Here is a 22,286-nt window from a genome sequence, read left to right as displayed (position 1 = left end):
AGTATCCATTCAGGCTCAATCACTCTCACTCGCTGCTTGTTTGGCTCAGTCTCTCTCTCAGAGCCCGCTCTGGCTCAGTCTCTCTCTCAGAGCCCGCTCTGGCTCAGTCTCTCTCTCAGAGCCCGCTCTGGCTCAGTCTCTCTCTCAGAGCCCGCTCTGGCTCAGTCTCTCTCTCAGAGCCCGCTCTGGCTCAGTCTCTCTCTCAGAGCCCGCTCTGGCTCAGTCTCTCTCTCAGAGCCCGCTCTGGCTCAGTCTCTCTCTCAGAGCCCGCTCTGGCTCAGTCTCTCTCTCAGAGCCCGCTCTGGCTCAGTCTCTCTCTCAGAGCCCGCTCTGGCTCAGTCTCTCTCTCAGAGCCCGCTCTGGCTCAGTCTCTCTCTCAGAGCCCGCTCTGGCTCAGTCTCTCTCTCAGAGCCCGCTCTGGCTCAGTCTCTCTCTCAGAGCCCGCTCTGGCTCAGTCTCTCTCTCAGAGCCCGCTCTGGCTCAGTCTCTCTCTCAGAGCCCGCTCTGGCTCAGTCTCTCTCTCAGAGCCCGCTCTGGCTCAGTCTCTCTCTCAGAGCCCGCTCTGGCTCAGTCTCTCTCTCAGAGCCCGCTCTGGCTCAGTCTCTCTCTCAGAGCCCGCTCTGGCTCAGTCTCTCTCTCAGAGCCCGCTCTGGCTCAGTCTCTCTCTCAGAGCCCGCTCTGGCTCAGTCTCTCTCTCAGAGCCCGCTCTGGCTCAGTCTCTCTCTCAGAGCCCGCTCTGGCTCAGTCTCTCTCTCAGAGCCCGCTCTGGCTCAGTCTCTCTCTCAGAGCCCGCTCTGGCTCAGTCTCTCTCTCAGAGCCCGCTCTGGCTCAGTCTCTTTCTCAGAGCCCACTCTGGCTCAGTCTCTCTGTCGGTGCCCGCTCTGGCTCAGTCTCTCTCTCAGAGCCCGCTCTGGCTCAGTCTCTTTCTCAGATCACGCTCTGGCTCAGTCTCTCTCTCGGTGCCCGCTCTGGCTCAGTCTCTCTCTCAGAGCCCGCTCTGGCTCAGTCTCTCTCTCAGAGCCCGCTCTGGCTCAGTCTCTCTCTCAGAGCCCGCTCTGGCTCAGTCTCTCTCTCAGAGCCCGCTCTGGCTCAGTCTCTCTCTCAGAGCCCGCTCTGGCTCAGTCTCTCTCTCAGAGCCCGCTCTGGCTCAGTCTCTCTCTCAGAGCCCGCTCTGGCTCAGTCTCTCTCTCAGAGCCCGCTCTGGCTCAGTCTCTCTCTCAGAGCCCGCTCTGGCTCAGTCTCTTTCTCAGAGCCCACTCTGGCTCAGTCTCTCTGTCGGTGCCCGCTCTGGCTCAGTCTCTCTCTCAGAGCCCGCTCTGGCTCAGTCTCTTTCTCAGATCACGCTCTGGCTCAGTCTCTCTCTCGGTGCCCGCTCTGGCTCAGTCTCTCTCTCAGAGCCCGCTCTGGCTCAGTCTCTCTCTCGGTGCCCGCTCTGGCTCAGTCTCTCTCTCAGATCACGCTCTGGCTCAGTCTCTCTCTCGGTGCCCGCTCTGGCTCAATCTCTCTCTCAGAGCCCGCTCTGGCTCAGTCTCTCTCTCAGAGCCCGCTCTGGCTCAGTCTCTCTCTCGGTGCCCGCTCTGGCTCAGTCTCTCTCTCAGAGCCCGCTCTGGCTCAGTCTGTCTCTCGGTGCCTGCTCTGGCTCAGTCTCTCCCTCTCTCTCTCAGAGCAAACTCTGGCTCAGTCTCTCTCTCTCGGTGCCCGCTCTAGCACAGTCTCTGTCTCTCTCTCAGAGCCCACTCTGGCTCAGTCTCTGTCTCTCTCTTTCGGTGCCCGCTCTGGCTCAGTCTCTGTCTCTCTCTCAGAGCCCACTCTGGCTCAGTCTCTGTCTCTCTCTCAGAGCCCACTCTGGCTCAGTCTCTGTCTCTCTCTCTCTCTCGGTGCCCGCTCTGGCTCAGTCTCTGTCTCTCTCTCAGAGCCTGCTCTGGCTCAGTCTCTGTCTCTCTCTCAGAGCCCACTCTGGCTCAGTCTCCGTCTCTCTTTCAGAGCCCGCTCTGGCTCAGTCTCTGTCTCTCTCTCAGAGCCCACTCTGGCTCAGTCAGTCTCTCGGTGCTCGCTCTTTCTCAGTCTCTCTCTCGGTGCCCACTCTGGCTTAGTCTCTCTCTCTCGGTGCCCGCTCTGGCTCAGCCTCTCTCTCTCTCTCAGAGCCCGTTCTGGCTCAGTCTCTCTCTCGGTGCCCGCTCTGGCTCAGCCCCTCTCTCTCTCTCAGAGCCCGTTCTGGCTCAGTCTCTCTCTCGATGCTAGTTCTGGCTCAGCCTCTCTCTCTCCCTCAGAGCCCGCTCTGGCTCAGTCTCTCTCTCTCACTCTCAGAACCCGCTCTGGCTCAGTCTCTCTCTCTCACTCTCAGAACCGCCCTGGCTCAGTTCTCTCTCTCTCTCGGTGTCTGCTCTGGCTCAGTCTCTCTCTCTCTCTCGGTGCCTGCTCTGGCTCAGTCTCTCTCTCTCTCTCGGTGCCTGCTCTGGCTCAGTCTCTCTCTCGGTGCCTGCTCTGGCTCAGTCTCTCTCTCGGTGCCTGCTCTGGCTCAGTCTCTCTCTCGGTGCCTGCTCTGGCTCAGTCTCTCTCTCTCTCTCAGTGCCTGCTCTGGCTCAGTCTCTCTCTCTCTCGGTGCCTGCTCTGGCTCAGTCTCTCTCTCTCTCTCTCGGTGCCTGCTCTGGCTCAGTCTCTCTCTCGGTGCCTGCTCTGGCTCAGTCCCTCTCTCTCTCGGTGCCTGCTCTGGCTCAGTCCCCCTCTCTCTCGGTGCCTGCTCTGGCTCAGTCTCTCTCTCTCTCGGTGCCTGCTCTGGCTCAGTCCCTCTCTCTCTCGGTGCCTGCTCTGGCTCAGTCTCTCTCTCGGTGCCTGCTCTGGCTCAGTCTCTCTCTCTCTCGGTGCCTGCTCTGGCTCAGTCTCTCTCTCTCTCTCTCTCGGTGCCTGCTCTGGCTCAGTTCTCTCTGTCTCGGTGCCTGCTCTGGCTCAGTTCTCTCTCTGTCTCGGTGCCTGCTCTGGCTCAGTCTCTCTCTCTCTCGGTGCCTGCTCTGGCTCAGTCTCTCTCTCGGTGCCTGCTCTGGCTCAGTCTCTCTCTCGGTGCCTGCTCTGGCTCAGTCTCTCTCTCTCTCGGTGCCTGCTCTGGCTCAGTCCCTCTCTCTCTCGGTGCCTGCTCTGGCTCAGTCCCTCTCTCTCTCGGTGCCTGCTCTGGCTCAGTTTCTCTCTCTCTCTCGGTGCCTGCTCTGGCTCAGTCTCTCTCTCTCTCTCGGTGCCTGCTCTGGCTCAGTTCTCTCTCTCTCTCTCGGTGCCTGCTCTGGCTCAGTCTCTCTCTCTCTCTCGGTGCCTGCTCTGGCTCAGTCTCTCTCTCTCTCTCGGTGCCTGCTCTGGCTCAGTTCTCTCTCTCTCTCGGTGCCTGCTCTGGCTCAGTCTCTCTCTCTCGGTGCCTGCTCTGGCTCAGTCTCTCTCTCTCTCTCGGTGCCTGCTCTGGCTCAGTTCTCTCTCTCTCTCGGTGCCTGCTCTGGCTCAGTCTCTCTCTCTCTCGGTGCCTGCTCTGGCTCAGTCTCTCTCTCTCTCTCTCGGTGCCTGCTCTGGCTCAGTCCCTCTCTCTCTCGGTGCCTGCTCTGGCTCAGTCTCTCTCTCTCCCGGTGCGTGCTCTGGCTCAGTCTCTCTCTCTCTCGCTTTGTTCTGTCCCTGGCTCAGTCTCTTCCTCTTTCTCTTGGTACCTGTCTGGCTCAGTTTCTATTTCTCTCTCTCAGTGACTGCGCTGACTCAGTCTCTCTATCATTCCTCATAATAACGAGAGATAGGGGGAAAGAGACTAAGGGGGATTTCCAATTTAGAAATCAAATTCCCATAAATTGACCCATAAGTTTGTGATGAAAATGGTAGATTTCTGAACAGAAATATTTAAGTCATTCAGGGCTCCAAGCAAAAAAGGTAAAATGAACTGAACTTAATCATATCCCGTTTCAATCATCTGAATAGAAGTGTTATCAAAAGAATAGCCAGACACTACTTTAAAAGGATAATAAACAGGGAGAGACAAACATTCACGTTCACTTCCAATCACTTATGATAATGGCTATCACTTTCTGAGACACCAGTTTGCTGACTGTTACCATGGTTTTGCTCGTCTTGTCATGCTGCTTATTTGTTTGCACATTGATACAGTTTTTCAAGGTTACTGACTGCACTCTGATTATATAGTTTTCCTATCAGCTTGTTTGTTTCAAATGCCCCCTAATGAATTATATTAATAGCTTTGGAGTTCATTAGTGTCCACCTTTAATTCAGCTGCATCATCACAAAAAGATTGCTTCAATGTGCATGATATTTTCACAGTCGTATCTATCATGCATATTCTATCAAATAATGAAACTACTCAAATATCTTTTATTCCAACATTCATTTCAAGAAACGTAGCCACAAAAGTCTCTCTAGAATTGAAAAACTCATGTAGAAATAGTCTTTATACTCGCAATTTCTCTTTTTTTCACAAATATTGACAATGATATTTAACCTTAAACATTTCTCTAATGACTAAAATGATTTTTATTTTAGTAGTCCAGTTGCTGCTCTCTTATACGTTGGTTTTGCTTGACAAATCACTTGACGTCTTAGCATACTGATAGGCCATTCACCATAAATATATGGAGACAATTCACCTAAATTTACAAAGAGTGAGCCTCAGCAACACATCATCCCATTCAATCAGAAAAATTGTTTCAAAAATTCCATCCTTACTCTGCAACTTTACTGAGACATCAATACTGAACTAAACCACACTTTACTCAAGAACACACATCATCTATGGAGAGAGGAATATGGTGGTAATACAACCCAATTCTGACAAAGGCTCATTAAAACCTAAAATATTAACACTACATTTCTTTATGTTCCTGAGTACCAATCCTTCTTCACTTCCATCGGTATAGCTTACATTTTCGTGGCTATTAAATTTGAATGAGGTGCTTCCGGGTTTAATTTTGTTTCTCAGAAACATGATGCCAAGAAATGAACAATTTACAACTGAAATATGGTTTTATAGTTACATATTATAAAATGCATGGGTTTTTATACATACCTTAACTAAAGATTTTTTATCCAAGGGTAAACTGCAATATACAAATAAAAAAAGCTATCAATGTTAAAACTTAAAATCTGTGAAGTTATTTAATAAACTGTTATCACATGATAAATTTAAATACAACAAATTACAATACTTACTACTCAATACTTAAATCATACACAATTTTTATTCTTAGATGTTGATCAATACTCCTCCTGGTAATTCGACTTGGCTCTAAATAAACTTGGTAAATCACCTTGAACAAAAAAGATGGCATTGTTAAAGACATAAAGATAAACAAATGAATTAAATACCCAACCACAGAACCCCTACAATACAGAAAGGTGCCATTCGGCCCATCAAGTCTGCACCAGCTCTCCAAAAAGCATCCCACCCATGCTCTCTCCTCTGCCCTATCCCAGTAACCCTATGCATTTACCCTGGCTAATCCACTTAATCTTTGGACATTAAGGTGCAATTTAGCATGACCAATCCAACTAACCTTTAACAGTTTAACTGGATCTTAAACAGTTGGGCATATTAGTTCTGCACACCTAGCTTCATATATTACACATGTTTTATTCTTGGATTTTAAAAAAAATTAGAGTTATAGATGTGTACAGCATGGAAACAGGCCCTTCGACCCAACTTGTCCATGCCACCCTTTTTTTAAAAACTACTAAGCTAGTCCCAATTGCCTCGCATTTGGCCCATATCCCTCTTTACCCACCTTACCCATGTAACTTCTAAATGCTTTTTATAAGTCAAAATTGTACCCGCCTGTACTACTACCTCTGGCAGCATGTTCCAGACACTCACCACCCTGTGTGTGAAAAAATTGCCCCTCTGGACCATTTTGCATCTCTCCCTTCTCATCTTAAATCTATACCCTCCAGTTTTAGACTCCCCTACCTTTGGAAAAAGATGTTGACTATCTAACTGATCTATGGCCCTCAGTATTTTATAGACCTCTATAAGATCACCCCTAAGTCTCCTACGCTCTAGGGAAAAAAGTCACAGTCTATCCAGCCTCTCTTTATAACTCAAACCATCAAGTCCCGGTAGCATCCTAGTAAATATTTTCTGCACTCTTTCTAGTTTAATACTATCCTTTCTATAATAGGGTGACTAGAACTGTACACAGTATTCCAAGTGTGGCCTTACCAATGTCTTGTACAACTTCAACAAGATGTCCCAACTCCTGTATTCAATGTTCTGACCAATGAAACAAAGCATGCCGAATGCCTTCTTCACCACTCTGTACACCTGTGACTCCACTTTCAAGGAGCTGTGAACCTGTACCCCTAGATCTCTTTGTTCTATAGCTCTCTCTCCAATGCCCTACCATTAACTGAGTCCTGCCCTGGTTCGATCTACCAAATTGCATCACCTCGCATTTATCTAAACTAAACTCCATCTGCATTCATCAGCTCACTGGCCCAATTGATCAAGATCCCATTGCAATTCGAGATAACCTTCTTCACTGTCCACTATGCCACCAGCTTGGTGTCATCTGCAAACTTACTAACCATGCCTCCTATATTCTCATCCAAATCAGTAATATTCGTGGGATATGGGCATTGCTGGCTGGCCAGCATTTGTTGCCCATCCCTAGCTATCCTTGGAGGGCAGTTGAGAGTCAACCACATTGCTGTGGCTCTAGAGTTACATGTAGGCCAGACCAAATAAGGACGGCCGATTTCCTTCCCTCAAGGACATGAGTGAACCAGATAGCTTTTTACGACAATCATTCCATGGTCATCAGTAGATTTTTAATTCCAGATTTTTTTAAATTTGAATTAAAATTCCACCATCTGCCAGGGTGGGATTCAAACCGGGGTCCCCAGAACATTAGTGGAGTTTCTGGATTAATAGTCTAGCGATAATACTACAAGGCCATCGCCTCCCCCTAATGAATTACTGTCCTTCAGTATCATCCATTGATGTAACAAATGTATTACAATAATAAAAAAGTTACCTTTAAGTACAAATGATCGATGATTTTTTCCAATTTCTGAACGCTTAATGTTAAATTATTGTGGCTAATATTGCAATCTAAAATATGTATATAAAAAAAGACCAAGGGTAACATGCACCAACATCAAATTGAACAACCATTGTACTGAAATAAAAGCAATACACTGTGGAAAATCCAGCATTTTCTGTACTCATATTGCCGAAACATTCAAAACCCAGTTATATTCCAAACAGAATATGGAATTATGCCACAATCAGCTTCCTGTCAACCATCAGCCTCAATGCAGACTGAGGTTCTCATTTCTAACCCGCTTTCCCTGTAACGTTTCTCAAATTTCAAATTCAAATCTCAAATTATACGTTGTGTATCTATTTTTCCCTCCCTGCGTGTACTGATATGTCAGCTCTGTCACCTCACTGGATGCATTATGTTGTATTATTAGATCATGTTTCTCATGGCAAATTGATATTAAAACAGTCAGTATATGCTGAAGGGTCAGTTTCTGTTTTATTCACCTACTCAGTGGCAATTCTGTTTCCAATACCTGTATTGGATCTTCTCCCTCAGTTCACACTGATGGCAATGTTTGTCAGGTTACTGTATTCACATTTGGAGCTTTGGGTCCAGGCCCAACTCACCCCTCGAGCATTCCCTGGGCTCAGGTCAGACTCAGCCTCACTGCATGCTCCGGGCGTGAGTTGGGCCACAGTATTTATTCTTTAATCAAAGACAAATTGCAGAATGCTACTGTACAAAGGAATTTCAGTGTCCTTGCACATGAATCATAAAATGTTAGCATGCAGACACAGTAAGTAATTAGTAAGGCAAATAGGATGTTGCCTTTATTGTAAGTGGGTGGATTATAAGAGTAGGGAAATCTTGCTACAACTGCACAGACGTTGATGAGACTGCACCTGAAGTACTTTGTACAGTTTGGTCTCCTTACTTAAGGAAGGATACACTTGGAATAAAGGCAGTTCAACAGAGGTTCACTAGCCTAATTCCTGGTACAAAAGGGTTATGAGGAAAGGCTGAGCAGGCTGGACCTATAAAAATGGGAAGTTTAGAAGAATAAGAGCTGATTATAGATTAGATTAGATTCCCTACAGTGCAGAAGAGGCCATTCGGCCCATTGAGTCTGCACCGACTCGCTGACAGAGTATTTTACCCAGGCCCTCTTCCCCCGCCCTATCCCCGTAATCCCACACATTTACCTTGGCTAATCCCATCTAAAGATCTTATTGAAAATATGAGGTTCTCAGCAGGCTGAGAGAATGTTTTCCCTCCTGGGAGAATCTAGAACAAGACAGCCATTTCAAAATAAAGGACCTCCTATTTAAGATAGAGATGGGAAGGAATTTCTTCTCTCAGAGGGTTGTCAATCTTTGGATTTCTCTTCCACGGAAAACAATGGAGGATGGATCATTGAATATATTCAAGGCTGAATTGGACAGATGTTTGATCAGGTATTTGATTGACAAGAGAAACAAGAGTTATGGGAGTGCAGGCAGTAGATTTAAGGCCATAATCAAATCATCCATGATGTTACTGAATGGCTCAACGGGTCAAATGATCTACACTTGCTCCTATTTCTAATGTTCTTTCTCTCATATTTCTCTCATCGTACTCGCACTGTGCCTACTACTTTCTTTTTCATGGATGTGGGCATCATTGACAAGAGCAGTAATTGTTGCCCATCCCTGATTGCCCATGAAGTAAGTGGTTTACTAGGCCACTTCAGGGGGCAGTTAAGAGTCAATCACATTGCTGTGGGTGTTAGGGTACTAGATCAGAAACCCCCAACGTATATTATGAAGCCAGACTAGACCCCAACAATTTTCTATTTTCGCATTCGCTTGAGGGTAAAATATTTCACTCAAGATGCGAATTTATTGACAAACTGGAAAGCTTTTATCAAAACAAACTTTATTTAACCACACAGTTTAATTAATCACAGTACAATGAAAGATAGATGACACTAATTTCATATTTGTCTAACACAGTTGAACAATACTTAATCATGACACGATACCAGTCGCGCGCACGCTGTCATCAGGCAGTCCAGGCAGCAACTTCTTTTGTTTTTAAAATGAAACTGAAAACCGTATTTCTTTCAAAGAACAAAGAACAATACAGCACAGGAACAGGCCCTTCGGCCCTCCAAGCCCGCGCCGCTCCCTGGTCCAAACTAGACCATTCTTTTGTATCCCTCCATTCCCACTCCATACATGTGGCTATCTAGATAAGTCTTAAATGTTCCCAGTGTGCCCGCCTCCACCACCTTGCCCGGCAGCGCATTCCAGGCCCCCACCACCCTCTGTGTAAAATACGTCCTTCTGATATCCGTGTTAAACCTCCCCCCCCTCACCTTGAACCTATGCCCCCTCGTGAACGTCACCACCGACCTGGGAAAAAGCTTCCCACCGTTCACCCTATCTATGCCTTTCATAATTTTATACACCTCTATTAGGTCTCCCCTCATCCTCCGTCTTTCCAGGGAGAACAACCCCAGTTTACCCAATCTCTCCTCATAACTAAGCCCCTCCATACCAGGCAACATCCTGGTAAACCTCCTCTGCACTCTCTCCAAAGCCTCCACGTCCTTCTGGTAGTGTGGCGACCAGAACTGGACGCAGTATTCCAAATGCGGCCGAACCAACGTTCTATACATCTGCAACATCAGACCCCAACTTTTATTCTCTATGCCCCGTCTTATAAAGACAAGCATGCCATATGCCTTCTTCACCACCTTCTCCACCTGTGACGTCACCTTCAAGGATCTGTGGACTTGCACACCCAGGTCCCTCTGCGTTTCTACATCCTTTATGGTTCTGCCATTTATCGTATAGCTCCCCCCTACATTAACTCTACCGAAATTCATCACTTCGCATTTATCTGGATTGAACTCCATTTACCATTTCTTGGCCCAAATTTCCAGCCCATCTATATCCATCTGTAGCCTCTGACAATGTTCCTCACTATCTGCAAGTCCAGCCAATTTTGTGTCGTCCGCAAACTTACTGATCACCCCAGTTACACCTTCTTCCAGATCGTTTATATAAATCACAAACAGCAGAGGTCCCAATACAGAGCCCTGCAGAACACCACTAGTCACAGGCCTCCAGCCGGAAAAAGACCCTTCCACTACCACCCTCTGTCTTCTGTGACCAAGTAAGAAGTTTAACAACACCAGGTTAAAGTCCAACAGGTTTATTTGGTAGCAAAAGCCACAGGGTGACCAAGCCAGTTCTCCACCCATCTAGCCACCTCCCCCTTTATCCCATGAAATCCAACCTTTTGCACCAACCTACCATGAGGTACTTTGTCAAACGCTTTACTAAAGTCCATATAGACGACATCCACGGCCCTTCCCTCGTCAACCATTCTAGTCACTTCTTCAAAAAACTCCACCAGGTTAGTGAGGCATGACCTCCCTCTCACAAAACCATGCTGACTATCGTTAATGAGTTTATTCCTTTCTAAATGCGCATACATCCTATCTCTAAGAATCCTCTCCAACAACTTCCCTACCACGGACGTCAAGCTCACCAGCCTATAATTACCAGGGTTATCCTTCCTACCCTTCTTAAATAACGGGACCACATTAGCTATCCTCCAATCCTCTGGGACCTCACCCGTGTCCAGTGACGAGACATAGATTTGCGTCAGAGGCCCAGCGATTTCATCTCTCGTCTCCCTGAGCAGCCTTGGATAGATTCCATCAGGCCCTGGGGATTTGTCAGTCTTTATATTCTCTAAAAAATCTAACACTTCCTCCCTTGTAATGGAGATTTTCTCTAACGGTTCAACACTCCCCTCCGAGACACTCCCAGTCAACACATCCCTCTCCTTTGTGAATACCGACGCAAAGTATTCATTTAGGATCTCCCCTACTTCTTTGGGCTCTAAGCATAATTCCCCACTTTTGTCCCTGAGAGGTCCGATTTTTTCCCTGACAACCCTTTTGTTCCTAACGTATGAATAAAATTCCTGCAAGCTTAGCTCCTCCCATTAAGCACATAATAATATCCATCAATCAACCTAATCGAAACTCTTCCCTGAACCTCAGGGGGAACACAAGTAAACACAAATGCATTAGCTCTGCTGAAACAAACACTCCATGTCGAAGTATTTATCATGTGCTCTGAGCTACCAATTTAAAGGTTTTCCCAGACAAATTTATACCCTGCAAAACAGATCTGAATTCTAAACATACCCCTTACAAGAAACATGATATAAATATATTTCTTAAAGGCACAGTAACATCACATGGGTCTGAAGTCGCATGAAGGCCAAACCAGGTAAGGGCAGCAGGTTTCCATTCCTAAAGGTCATTAGTGAACCTGGTGGGTTTTTACAACATCGACAGTGGTTTATGGTAACTATCACTGAGACTAGTTCTTAATTCCAGAGTTATTAATTGCATTTTAAAAATTCCATCAGCTGACATGATGGGATTTGAACCAATGCCCCCAGAACAGTAACCTGGGCCTCTGGATTGTTGTCTAGTGACATTAGCACTATGCCACTGTCTGCCCCCAGTCGGTATGTGGATAACTGATACAAGTTAATAAGATACAAGTCTTAAAACCGTAACTACTCTACAATTTCATCACCTCTCTGTCATTCATTTGCATATTTGATCCGATACATCTTTCCCATTCGTTGGTGGCCTATGGACTAAAAAGAAAATGATTTTTGTTCCTTAGCTCTAGCCAAATAGATGCTGTCCTTGACGCCTCTGGAACATTCTCGCTCTCCAGCACTAAAATGTTCTTCTTGTCATTGCCAGAGCCTTGCCACAGGCATGAAGCTATTGCAAGTTTTAAAGCTGTATTTTTTTAAATAGGCTCAAATTTTAAGATGACTGACAACACATCATGTAATTTTGGCAATGTCAGCACCAAACAAGAACAGAAACTCGAGCAAATCATTCATTCAAATATGAACAATCCCGGCCACTTGTGAAACTCACAAGTCCCTTTTGTAAGGATGAAATATAAACCTCCATGGTTACCATTCCAGCCAATTCATTTTCCTGCCTCACGATTGACAACAGAAACATTGAAACGCAATACGTGTTAGACAAATATGAAACGAGTGTAATCTATCTTTTACCATATTATGATTGTTCCTCGTCTCAAAGTACTCAAATGTGAAAGGCCACAACAACGATGTCTATCGGCCCAACCCACTACCATATTTGGGAAAGGTCTCTGGATGTCCAGTTCACCTGATTAAAGTAGCCATGTTCATACTGACTTTTAAAAGTTACAGCAGAATCTATTCCAAGGGGGAAAAAAAAAGAAAGATTCCATCTGAAAGGCCATCAGCCAAAGTAAAACAGATATATGTTGAAAGTGAGAAAATAAATCTCTCCCCAACCTGTTCCAACTACAAGTTCACCTGACAGCCAACCTCCTGGCAATTCAACTACAAGAAGCTCGCAGCGTATTGAGAATCCTCTGCTTTTACTTGACCTCCACTCCAGCATCAATTCAGCTAAGAATCTACAGGCCTGCCACCAAACAGACTAAATAATTCAACGTGTAATTGCAATTTTTTTCCTCATCTGTATCTGTCCTTTGTGCGCTTCACAGTATGTGTGAGACACTGCGTTAAAACCTCTAGGGCTAGAGTGTAATACTAATAAAGCTTCTTTACTTTTAAATCCACAAAAGCTCACTACTGGAAATTATTCAAATTAGAACAAATCACTCTGAGGGTAAGAACACACGCTAACCTCACACATTAAAAAACTTTGATCGCAAACAATAACATATAAACTCTAAGACTTTCTTAATCAATATCACATCCCTCCCCCTTTCCTATCTTGCCTGAACACCTTGCATCCAGGAATCTTTAAAACCCAGGTCTGGCTTTCTCAGAGTCAGATCTCCATTATAGCTAAATAATATTTCTATGTGCCAATCTGCACCTGGCCTGCAACACACCAATCTTATATACCACGTTCCACACACTCACACCAACCCTAATTTAGAATGTATTGCTTCCCCACTTGTTCTGAATGGGTCCAATAACATTTTGCTTCCTACTATGGTGCTATCTATCTTTGTCAATATTCTGTGCACTTTGGCAGTCCTCTTTAATATTACTTCCTGGTTCCCATACACATTAGTCTAAACCTCACTAATATACGAGCATATATGAGGAAGATAATCAGTCCAAACTCTATTTGGGTGCAAACTGTCATCCTGCACAGACACCATCTCACCCAGAGCTGGTCCCAATGTACCACAAATCCAAAACCATCCTTTCTGCTCTATACCTGGGTCACACTCACTCAGTCAGTGCACTCCCTGTGACCAGGTCACACTCCCTATTCCTGTCCATTCTGTGCCCAGCTCAGATTCCTTATGTACCCATTCTGTGCCCAGCTCAGACTCCCTGTCCATCTGTGTCTGGCTCAGATTCCCTCTCTATGCCCATTATGTGCCTGACTCAGATACCCTATCTGTGCCTGGCTCAGATTCCCATTCTGTGCCTGGCTCAGATTCCCATTCTGTGCCTGGCTCAGATACCCTATCTGTGCCTGACTCAGATACCCTATCTGTGCCTGGCTCAGATTCCCTATCTGTGCCTGGCTCAGATTCCCTATCTGTGCCTGGCTCAGGTTCCCTATGTGCCCATTCTGTGCCCAGCTCAGACTCCCTGTGCCCATTCTGTGCCCAGCTCAGACTCCCTGTGCCCATTCTGTGCCCAGCTCAGACTCCCTGTCCATTCTGTGCCCAACACAGACTCCCTGTCCATTCTGTGCCCGGCTCAGATTCCTTATGTACCCATTCTGTGCTCAACTCAGACTCCCTGTCCATTCTGTGTCTGGCTCAGATTCCCATTCTGTGCCCAGCTCAGATTCCCTGTGCCCATTCTGTGCCCAGCTCAGATTCCCTGTGCCCATTCTGTGCCCAGCTCAGATTCCCTGTGCCCATTCTGTGCCCAGCTCAGATTCCCTCTGTGCCCGGCTCAGACTCCCTGTCCACTATGTGTCGGGCTCATATTCGCTATCTGTGCCCACTGTGGCTGACTCTCTAGCTCCCCATCTCCATTCGGTTTATATAAACACGATTGATTTGCCTTGGCTCACCTCGCTGGGCTCGGGAGCTCGGTGTTTACAGGTATAAGGGCTGACGGTACACATCATGCCGGTGAGGATGTAAAACACCCAGGTCCCGCACACACTGCAGCCGGCCGCCATGCTAAGCGCGGTGACGTCACCGCGCCGGCAGGGCGCAGGCGCAGTGGGGATGCACATGTTGGAGTTAAGTGATTGACAGCTGGTGTGGGGAGATCACTGTGGCATCCGCACTGCTATTGTCCTCTGCAATAAATAATGGAAAACCTGTCAAAACAGGCTGAGATTTTAAACATTCACAATGTTAAGTAAAATTGTCCTTCCTGGACTCGACTCCCCAAAGAAGGGTGGCACAGTGGTTAGCACTGTTGCCTCGCAGCGCCAGAGACCCAGGTTCAATTCCGGCCTTGGGTCACTGTCTGTGCAGAGTGTGCACCTTCTCCCTGTGTCTGCGCGGGTTTCCTTTGGGTGCTCCAATTTCCTCCCACAGTCCGAAATATGTGTTGGTTAAGTACATTAGCCATGCTAAATTCTCCCTTAGTCTACCCGAACAGGCGCAGCAGTGTGGCAACTAGGGCATTTTCACCGTAACTTCATTGCAGTGTTAATGTAAGCCTACTTGTGACACTAATAAACAAACTTATAAAGCTTAGAAGACTGTCCACCATCTACAAGTAAGGAGTCTCTCAACACCAGGTTAAAGTCCAACAGGTTTATTTGGAATCATAAACTTTCAGAGTGCTGCTCCTTCATCAGGTGAGTCACTGTCCAACACCGGCATCTCCACATCATGATCACTATCTACAAACAAGAGGGTGGTGAATCTGTGGAATTAATTGCCAGGTCATTGAATGTATCGAGATTGATAGGTTCTTGATTGGTAAGGGGATCAAAGGTTACGGGGAAAAGGAAGGAGAATGGGGTTGAGAAACATATCAGCCATGATCGAATGGCAGAGCAGGTGCGATGGGCTGAATGACCTAATTCTGCTCCTATAACCTAGGGTCTTAAGGCACAAGTCAGGACTCTAACTGAATACTCTCCACTCGCTTCACTGAGTGCAGCTCCAACAGCACTCAAGAAGCTCAACACAATCCAGGGCAAAGCACCCCACTTGATTGCTACCCCCCCACAAACATTCAGTCCCTCCACTATCAACGAACAGAAAAAGATGCACTGCAGGAACTCACCAAGGTTCCTTAGGCAGCATCTTCCAAACCCACGACCACTACCATATAGAAGGATAAGGGCAACAGATAGCTGGGATCACCATCACCTGGAAATTCCCCTCCAAGTCACTCACCATCTGACTTGGAAATATATTACTGTTCCTTCACTGTCACTGGGTCAAAATACAGTACTGTGGCTGTACCTACATCTCAGGGACTGCAGTAGTTCAAGAAGGCAACTCTCCATCACCTTCTGAAGGGCAACTTGGGGATGGACAATAAATGCTGGCCTTGCCAGTGACATCCACAACTCATAAAAAATGAATTTTTGAAAAATGTCAATTGAATCAGAGGAAAGTGGCATTGAGAGACATCTAAGGGAGATGAGGAACAATTTTCTTCACACGCACGTTCTGCAATCATTGTCCCCTTTCAATGGCTGTGTAATGAAGGCTCACTGTCACATTTCCCAGATATCCCTCCTTCATATCCCTCTTAAAGTATCAAAGCTGAAGAGCTGACCAAATTCAGCCTATTCTATATTGGCAGTCTATTGAGGGAGTAAGGCAGACATCTGACCAGACAGAAGAAATGAATAAATGATCAACATAAATAACTTAAGTGAGGATGGGTAGCCTCAAGAGACAAAGCATAATCAAAAGATTGTACAAGTTGGTTTGTCATTCATTTAAATGAGCACAGTTGGGGGGGTCAGAAGGCAGAATTCCTAGCTTTAACCTGCTCTTGTAGCCACAGTATTTATATGGCTAGTCCAGTTCAGTTTCTGGTCAAGTGTAACCCCCCAGGATGTAGTAGTGGGGGATTCAGCAATGGTAATGTCATTGAATGTCAAAGGGTGATGGTTAGATCCTCTCTTGTTGAAGATGATATTAGCACTATTCTCAGCTTTTATCATCACCATTTACGTTCCCTTTGACTTTTTGTCTATCCCTATCAATTACAGCCCCCTCACCCTCACAGTATAAATCTTGTCCAATTTTCCTTGTCTTCAGCTCTGATGAAGGGTCATCCTGACTCAAAACTCTCTATTCTCTCTCCACAGATGCTGTCAGGCCTGCTGAGATTTTCCAGCATTTTCTGTTGTAGTTTCACATGCCTAAAGTACTCGCTTTTGGTTTTCTCAAATCATTTGGACATTGATGGAATGGAAGCTCCTCCAGTTGATGAAGTGCCTGGCATGGTCCCTGGAAGTGTTGATGGCCAAATGAATGCAATCGATGACACTTTGCACCTGGGGGAATCCAGCAATGGGCAAGAAGCCAATGGACCTCTAAACGTGGCGGTCAGGGCAGGTCCGGTAGCACATGTAAACACCAGCCCTCTTGAATGAGGCACTGGCCACCGTCTTGAAGTTATAATGATCTGCTGTCTGGGTGACGCCATACATGCTCCCAGTGGATCCCTGGAAAACACTGGATACATAAAAATTCAGAGCCACAGCAATCCACAGGGCCAAGGGCATTGGGTGTCCACTGAGGCCTGTTCATCTTGCAGCATGGCACATAGGTCAGTAATAGCCTCCCTTTATAGTCATGGTATTTGTTGATACTGGCTTTTCAATATCTGTGGGTAGGTGATGCGAGTCCGGTACACTCTTGGCCGCTATAGAATCATCTTAGTGCAGCCACCTGCTGCCAGTCCCTAATGCATCTTTCTGCATCTTTCCCAGCCAGAGGCTGGCTCTCTTGTTGCTGCCGCTACCACCTGCAATGGAGGCCCGGCACCTGGTTCTCCTTCCCCCTCTCTGCTGCTTCTTCTCCACATCGGGGGTTGAAGAAGGTTGATTATATGAGTCCCGTGGCAGTTCGTCTCTCTCGTTCATGTTTACTGTCCTTGGAGTCAAACTCTTTTCCCCTGTTACTCTCCTCTCAACCAGCACAAATGCTCTGCTGTGTCCTTGCTGATCAGCTCTCACTATGACTGAGAGCCTATCACCCTAGTCAGTTCTCAGTTACCGAGAGCCCACAACCACAATCAGTCCCCACATTTAGAGATCTCCCACCTTAGGTTGGAAATGGACTCTGCTCCCCACACTTCCCCCAGAGGCACTATTGAGGCCATTCTTCACTGCCGCCAGCTTTAAATGGTTGGGATTCTTAAGACCCATAATCCTGTGCGTTGATCACCAAACTCCAAGTATATGCAAATAATGATTAACTGCATTATCAACAATCTTAAACGCTGTCCTGCTACGTTGCAGCATTAGGGTTCCAGATGAGTCTAATTTCTCCTGCGTTTCTGGTACCCCCACCTTTTACACCATTTCTGAGGCCCCTTAAAATTCATTCCACCTGGTGCAGCTCATGGTGTCCCTGCCTAAATCTGAACATAACCCTTAAAAAGCTCTCAATGAGCTTGTTAACTATTTTCAGGGCTTTCATCGTGATGCCAGATGGATTTTCAGTGCTGCCCTCCCCCACACCCAAGCAAAGTCGTCAGCATCAGGAACAGCAATGGGAAACCTGGATGCCAGTATTCCTGCCCCCACTTACTTCCCTTTCTGCCCTAGGCGGGTGCTCAAAATGAAATCCTAAGATATTTTTGTGCCTCCTAAAATCTCTAGTTATTTTCATCCTAATGTGAGGTGAGAGTGATTGTCCCTGACATCAAGGAGTGCTAGCAAAGTAGAAATGGGGGAGGAAATCTTTCCACTCGTTGGAGACATATCTAGCACAAAGGAAGATGGTCATTGTTAGCCAATCATGTCAGCCCCAGGATATCGCTGTAGGAGTATCTCAGGGTAGTGTCTTGAGTTCAGAAGTTGGGATGTTCACTGATGATTCCAGAATTTCCACTACGATTTGTAATTCCTCATATATTGAAGCAATCCTGTGCCTGCATGCACCAATATTCAAGCTTGGGCTGATGAGTGGCAAGTAGCATTCTCACCACAGAGATGCCAGGCAATGATGATCTCCAACAAGAGGGAATCTAACCATCTCAAATTGACATTCAATAGCATTAACATCACTATATTCCCCACCACCAACATCCTGCGGTTGCCATTGACCAGAAACTTAACCAGACCAGCCTTGTAAATACTGTGACTGCAAGAACAGGTCAGGGGCTGGGAAATCTGCAACAAGTAACCACCTCCTACTCTCAAAAGCCCATGCACTATTCACAAAAAACACATCATGAATGTAATGGAATACTCTCCACATGCCTGGATAAGTGCAAATCCAATAACACACAGGAAGCTCAACACCATGCGAAGGAGCCTATGAGATCAGTACCCCATCCATTACCTTAAACATTCATTCCCTCCACTGCACTGTATACTATCAATAAGATGCACTACTGCAAATCCCCGCAACAGCGCAATCCAAAGCTGCAACGTCTACCATCTAGGACAAGGGCAGCAGATTCATGGGAACACCATCTCCTGCAATTTCACCTCGAAGCCATACACCATCTTGACTTGGAATTATATTGCTGTTCCTTCATTGTCGCTGGGTCAAAATCTTGGAACTTTCTTCTAAATAGCACCACGGGTGTACTTACATTACAGGGACTGCAGTGGTTCATAAAGTCAGCTCAGCACCAACTTCTCAAAGGCAATTAAGATGGACAGCTTTCTTTCTGTTTATACCTGCTGGCCTTGCCAACAACACTCCTATCCAATGAACAAATTTAAAAAGTACAGTAAGATCTCTCAGCGGTTCTGTTTCTTGTTCTGTTTTTGTACTGTTTGACAAATTAATATCTGCACATTAGGATATATCAGGTAGATTTATTAATTTTTATTAAATATAAAGTAAGGCACAAACTTTTCAACAATAACAGACTTGTTCATACAAACAAAAATGTAAAATTACATTTTTGATTGAGTGACAATCTTAAACATGAAGTGTGAATAAGAAGAATATAATTCTTTTCAGTGATTTATTTGAATATTTGCCAGAAATCAATGATACCAAAAGAATTTAATATAATAAACATTCAGCAATTTTGCTTTTTGGTGCCCTAAATTATTAAAATCCATGAGCTCATAATAGATAAAGGAAAATCTCAGATGACATTGCAAAACGGTTCTTTGGACATATTGGCATAAAAGAGAGACTGCCAAAGCCCAAGTCCGCAGCTTTACCCTGAGAGAAAAGAAAATAGAAAAAGATTAAGATTGGACTCTACCCTTTTCAATTGAGGCTAAAAGGATGAGCTTCCTTTTATGTACTATGGGCAGCTGTGATGCCTCGACCAATGATTCTAATTTATGAGCTCAGCATCTTGAAGTGTCCCTCTCAGACAGTGCAGTAAACAAAACTATTAAACGCAATTACTGAATCATCTGCTATATAACCAACCCAAATGGGTTTGTCACCCAGCATTGTTTTCTATATGTAACAGTAGAGTTGCCATAGATGCCCAGTTGACCATAGGTTGCTCTCCCCTTTGAAGGGGAGAGCTGACTGGGAATGATTTAACCTGAGGGTCACCACACCTCAGGCGTGGGGCAAGGTTAAGAAGGCAGGCCTTCATCAGTAATCTTAGCCAGTACAGGAACTGAACCCCCACTTTTGACTTTGCATCACAAACCAGCTGTTCAGCCAACTGAGCTAACCAGCCTATAACACACAAGCTCTGATGCCTCCTCCAGAATATTCAGTCAAGCAGTGGAATCCAACAACATTCATCTCCATTAGTCTTCCTGATCTTTCCTTCTCCATTAGGTATTCTGATTTAGAGTATATTCAGAGCAAAGGGACACATTTGCTCAATATCACCATGGAATCCTATTGGCCTGATTCTGGTATAGAGTTATTTATTTACAGTATTCCTCAGCTTAACTCATTTTCACTTCCTCTTTGTAGAAGTGAATCCCGAGAAGAACAACTTAACATAGAAATAAACATGAGTCTGACCTAGCAGAGCAGCAAGTGTCAAGCACTTCACAGCCGCAAGTATCAGTACAAATACATGTACTGCTGCAGTCTAAATAAAATAAAATGGACTGCAGCGATTCAGCTGGTAATGTTCTGAGCAAAAATGGGCAGGACAATGTGCAAGATAAAATAGCAGCAGCTGAACCGTACAAGATGTGGAAGAACTAGAAGAATGCAGCAGTTTTTTTCAGCCAACTAATTTACACTTTACAGTGGATTCATGAGCTACACTTCAGCGAGTCTTTTGAGAATCTACATATCTGGAATTGTGAAGAATTTTCAGCAGTGTGCCCAACACCAGTGCAGGGATGCAGGTTATTTTGGGAAGCTACAAGTCACTCACACACAAGAACTCCACAATAACAATTTGCAGTGGAGCACATCCCAGTTTTCCTAATGATACCTTGCAGCTCCAATTTTTTAAAGACTCTCAACTTTAGGTTGCAAGAATGAAAGAAGATTTTTTTTTGTTTAGAAATTTTATTCCAGGTTTCACACTCTTAAGTGACAGGGTCAGAGAAAATAGTTCCATCTTTCTCTACCAAATTCAAGACCGTGAATTCATATGGTTGTTTATCAGCTTGGCAGCTGGTGGCAAGAATACTGTCACTAGAGAATGATCAATGCAGAAGAAGTCAGTAAACAATAAAAGGATTACACAAATAATCTGACACGCATCCCAACTACACTAGCATAAACTCTTCCAATTGGTATTCCATGAAAAATATCCTTACAGCCTTTGCTTGATAATCTACTATCAATTATCAATCTGTCAGGAATTTATTCTGAGGACTGGTGCCCACTGGAAACTGGTTTCAGATTGCTCAAAGTCATTTCACCTTAGATATCTAAAGATAACAATTCTAATGCCACCATGTTTCTGGTAAAATGCTTCCATCTAAAGATAACAAAGAATCTTATCAGGATTAAGGCCTGGTGTTTAGATCTGAAACAACCAGTCCATTTGAAATTTGACTTTTCAAATTGATTTTCCCAAATTAAAAATTAGGATTTCAGCATGAAAATACTACCAAATTGACAAAAGAGGTAAATTCCAATTTAGCTGAGTTACACCGATGTAAAGAGCACATAAGAAGCGATTAAAGTAAAGTGGGATAGTCTCTCATTAATGCTGTTGTTATTTAAAGGTGATCAAATATTCTGGATAGGCTTGGATATCATTGAAAATGAGGAACATTGATGGCTTGTTTACATTGTCAACAACACTGTCATACAAATCTGTCGGATTTGCTGAACTTTTTGGAGGGGGAGTGACCATTCCTCCGCTTCCTTGACAATAGACTCCAGTAAGTACTCGAGCACGATATATATGCTTAAATCCATTAGCATCAGGTTTTGCATATGATGCGCTTGCAGAATAACGTGCATCTACAGCAAAATAGGTGCCGTTCCCATATACTGTGGCTAAAAAGGAAAAAAAAACAAGTTAATTGTACATTAATTTGATATACTAAAAGCATCAGATGACATAACGTTTGTCTTTGAGAAAATATACCATAACCGTAGGCGTTTTACGCCCCTAAGTTAAGCACTCTTATGACCTGCCTTCACGAAATCTACTTACCAGGATGTTGCCTGGTATGGAGGACATTAGCTATGAGGAGAGGTTGGAGAAACTTGGTTTGTTCTCACTGGAACGACAGAGGTTGAGGGGCGACCTGATAGAAGTCTACAAGATTATGAGAGGCATGGACAGAGTGGATAGTCAGAAGCTTTTTCCCAGAGTGGAAGAGTCAGTTACTGGGGGGCACAGGTTTAAGTGCGAGGGGCAACGTTTAAAGGAGATGTACGAGGCAGATTTTTTACACGGAGAGTAGTGGGTGCCTGGAACCCATTGCCGGGGGAGGTAGTGGAAGCGGATATGGTAGTGACTTTTAAGGGGTGTCTTGACAAATACATGGGTAGGATGGGAATAGAGGGATATGGTCCCCGGAAGGGTAGGGGGTTTTAGTTAAGTCGGGCTGCATGGTCGGTGCAGGCTTGGAGGGCCGAAGGGCCTGTTCCTGTGCTGTAATTTTCTTTATTCTTTGTTCTTTGTACTTTTTAATCTAAGAATTTTGGAGCAGTGTGGGTGATTTTCATTTGATGTAGT

The 22,286-nt window shown here is 45.3% G+C and overlaps 2 protein-coding genes across 3 annotated transcripts in view; both read right to left on the bottom strand.

Annotated features, from left to right (window-relative positions):
• Positions 1 to 14,243, bottom strand: part of lmln (leishmanolysin-like (metallopeptidase M8 family)) — a 57,893-nt gene extending 43,650 nt beyond the window's left edge. The window contains exons 1-3 of the mRNA XM_078228183.1: positions 14,110 to 14,243; positions 5,185 to 5,282; positions 5,042 to 5,072 (exon numbers count right to left, since the gene is read on the bottom strand). Coding sequence (XP_078084309.1) covers positions 5,042 to 5,072; positions 5,185 to 5,282; positions 14,110 to 14,220 — 240 coding nt within the window. The 5' untranslated portion in view covers positions 14,221 to 14,243. The remainder of the gene's footprint in view (positions 1 to 5,041; positions 5,073 to 5,184; positions 5,283 to 14,109) is intronic.
• Positions 14,244 to 19,002: 4,759 nt separating this feature from the next.
• The window catches only part of LOC144503592 (protein mono-ADP-ribosyltransferase PARP14-like), a 45,768-nt gene continuing 42,484 nt past the window's right edge, over positions 19,003 to 22,286 (bottom strand). For both annotated transcript variants that reach the window (XM_078228181.1, XM_078228182.1), the window contains exon 17: positions 19,003 to 21,598. In XM_078228181.1, the coding sequence (XP_078084307.1) occupies positions 21,312 to 21,598 (287 nt within the window). In that variant the 3' untranslated portion in view covers positions 19,003 to 21,311. The remainder of the gene's footprint in view (positions 21,599 to 22,286) is intronic.

This window comes from Mustelus asterias, chromosome 14 (assembly GCF_964213995.1).
Source record: "Mustelus asterias chromosome 14, sMusAst1.hap1.1, whole genome shotgun sequence".
Lineage (NCBI taxonomy): Eukaryota > Metazoa > Chordata > Chondrichthyes > Carcharhiniformes > Triakidae > Mustelus > Mustelus asterias.
This window is presented reverse-complemented; position numbering and strand designations above follow the sequence as displayed.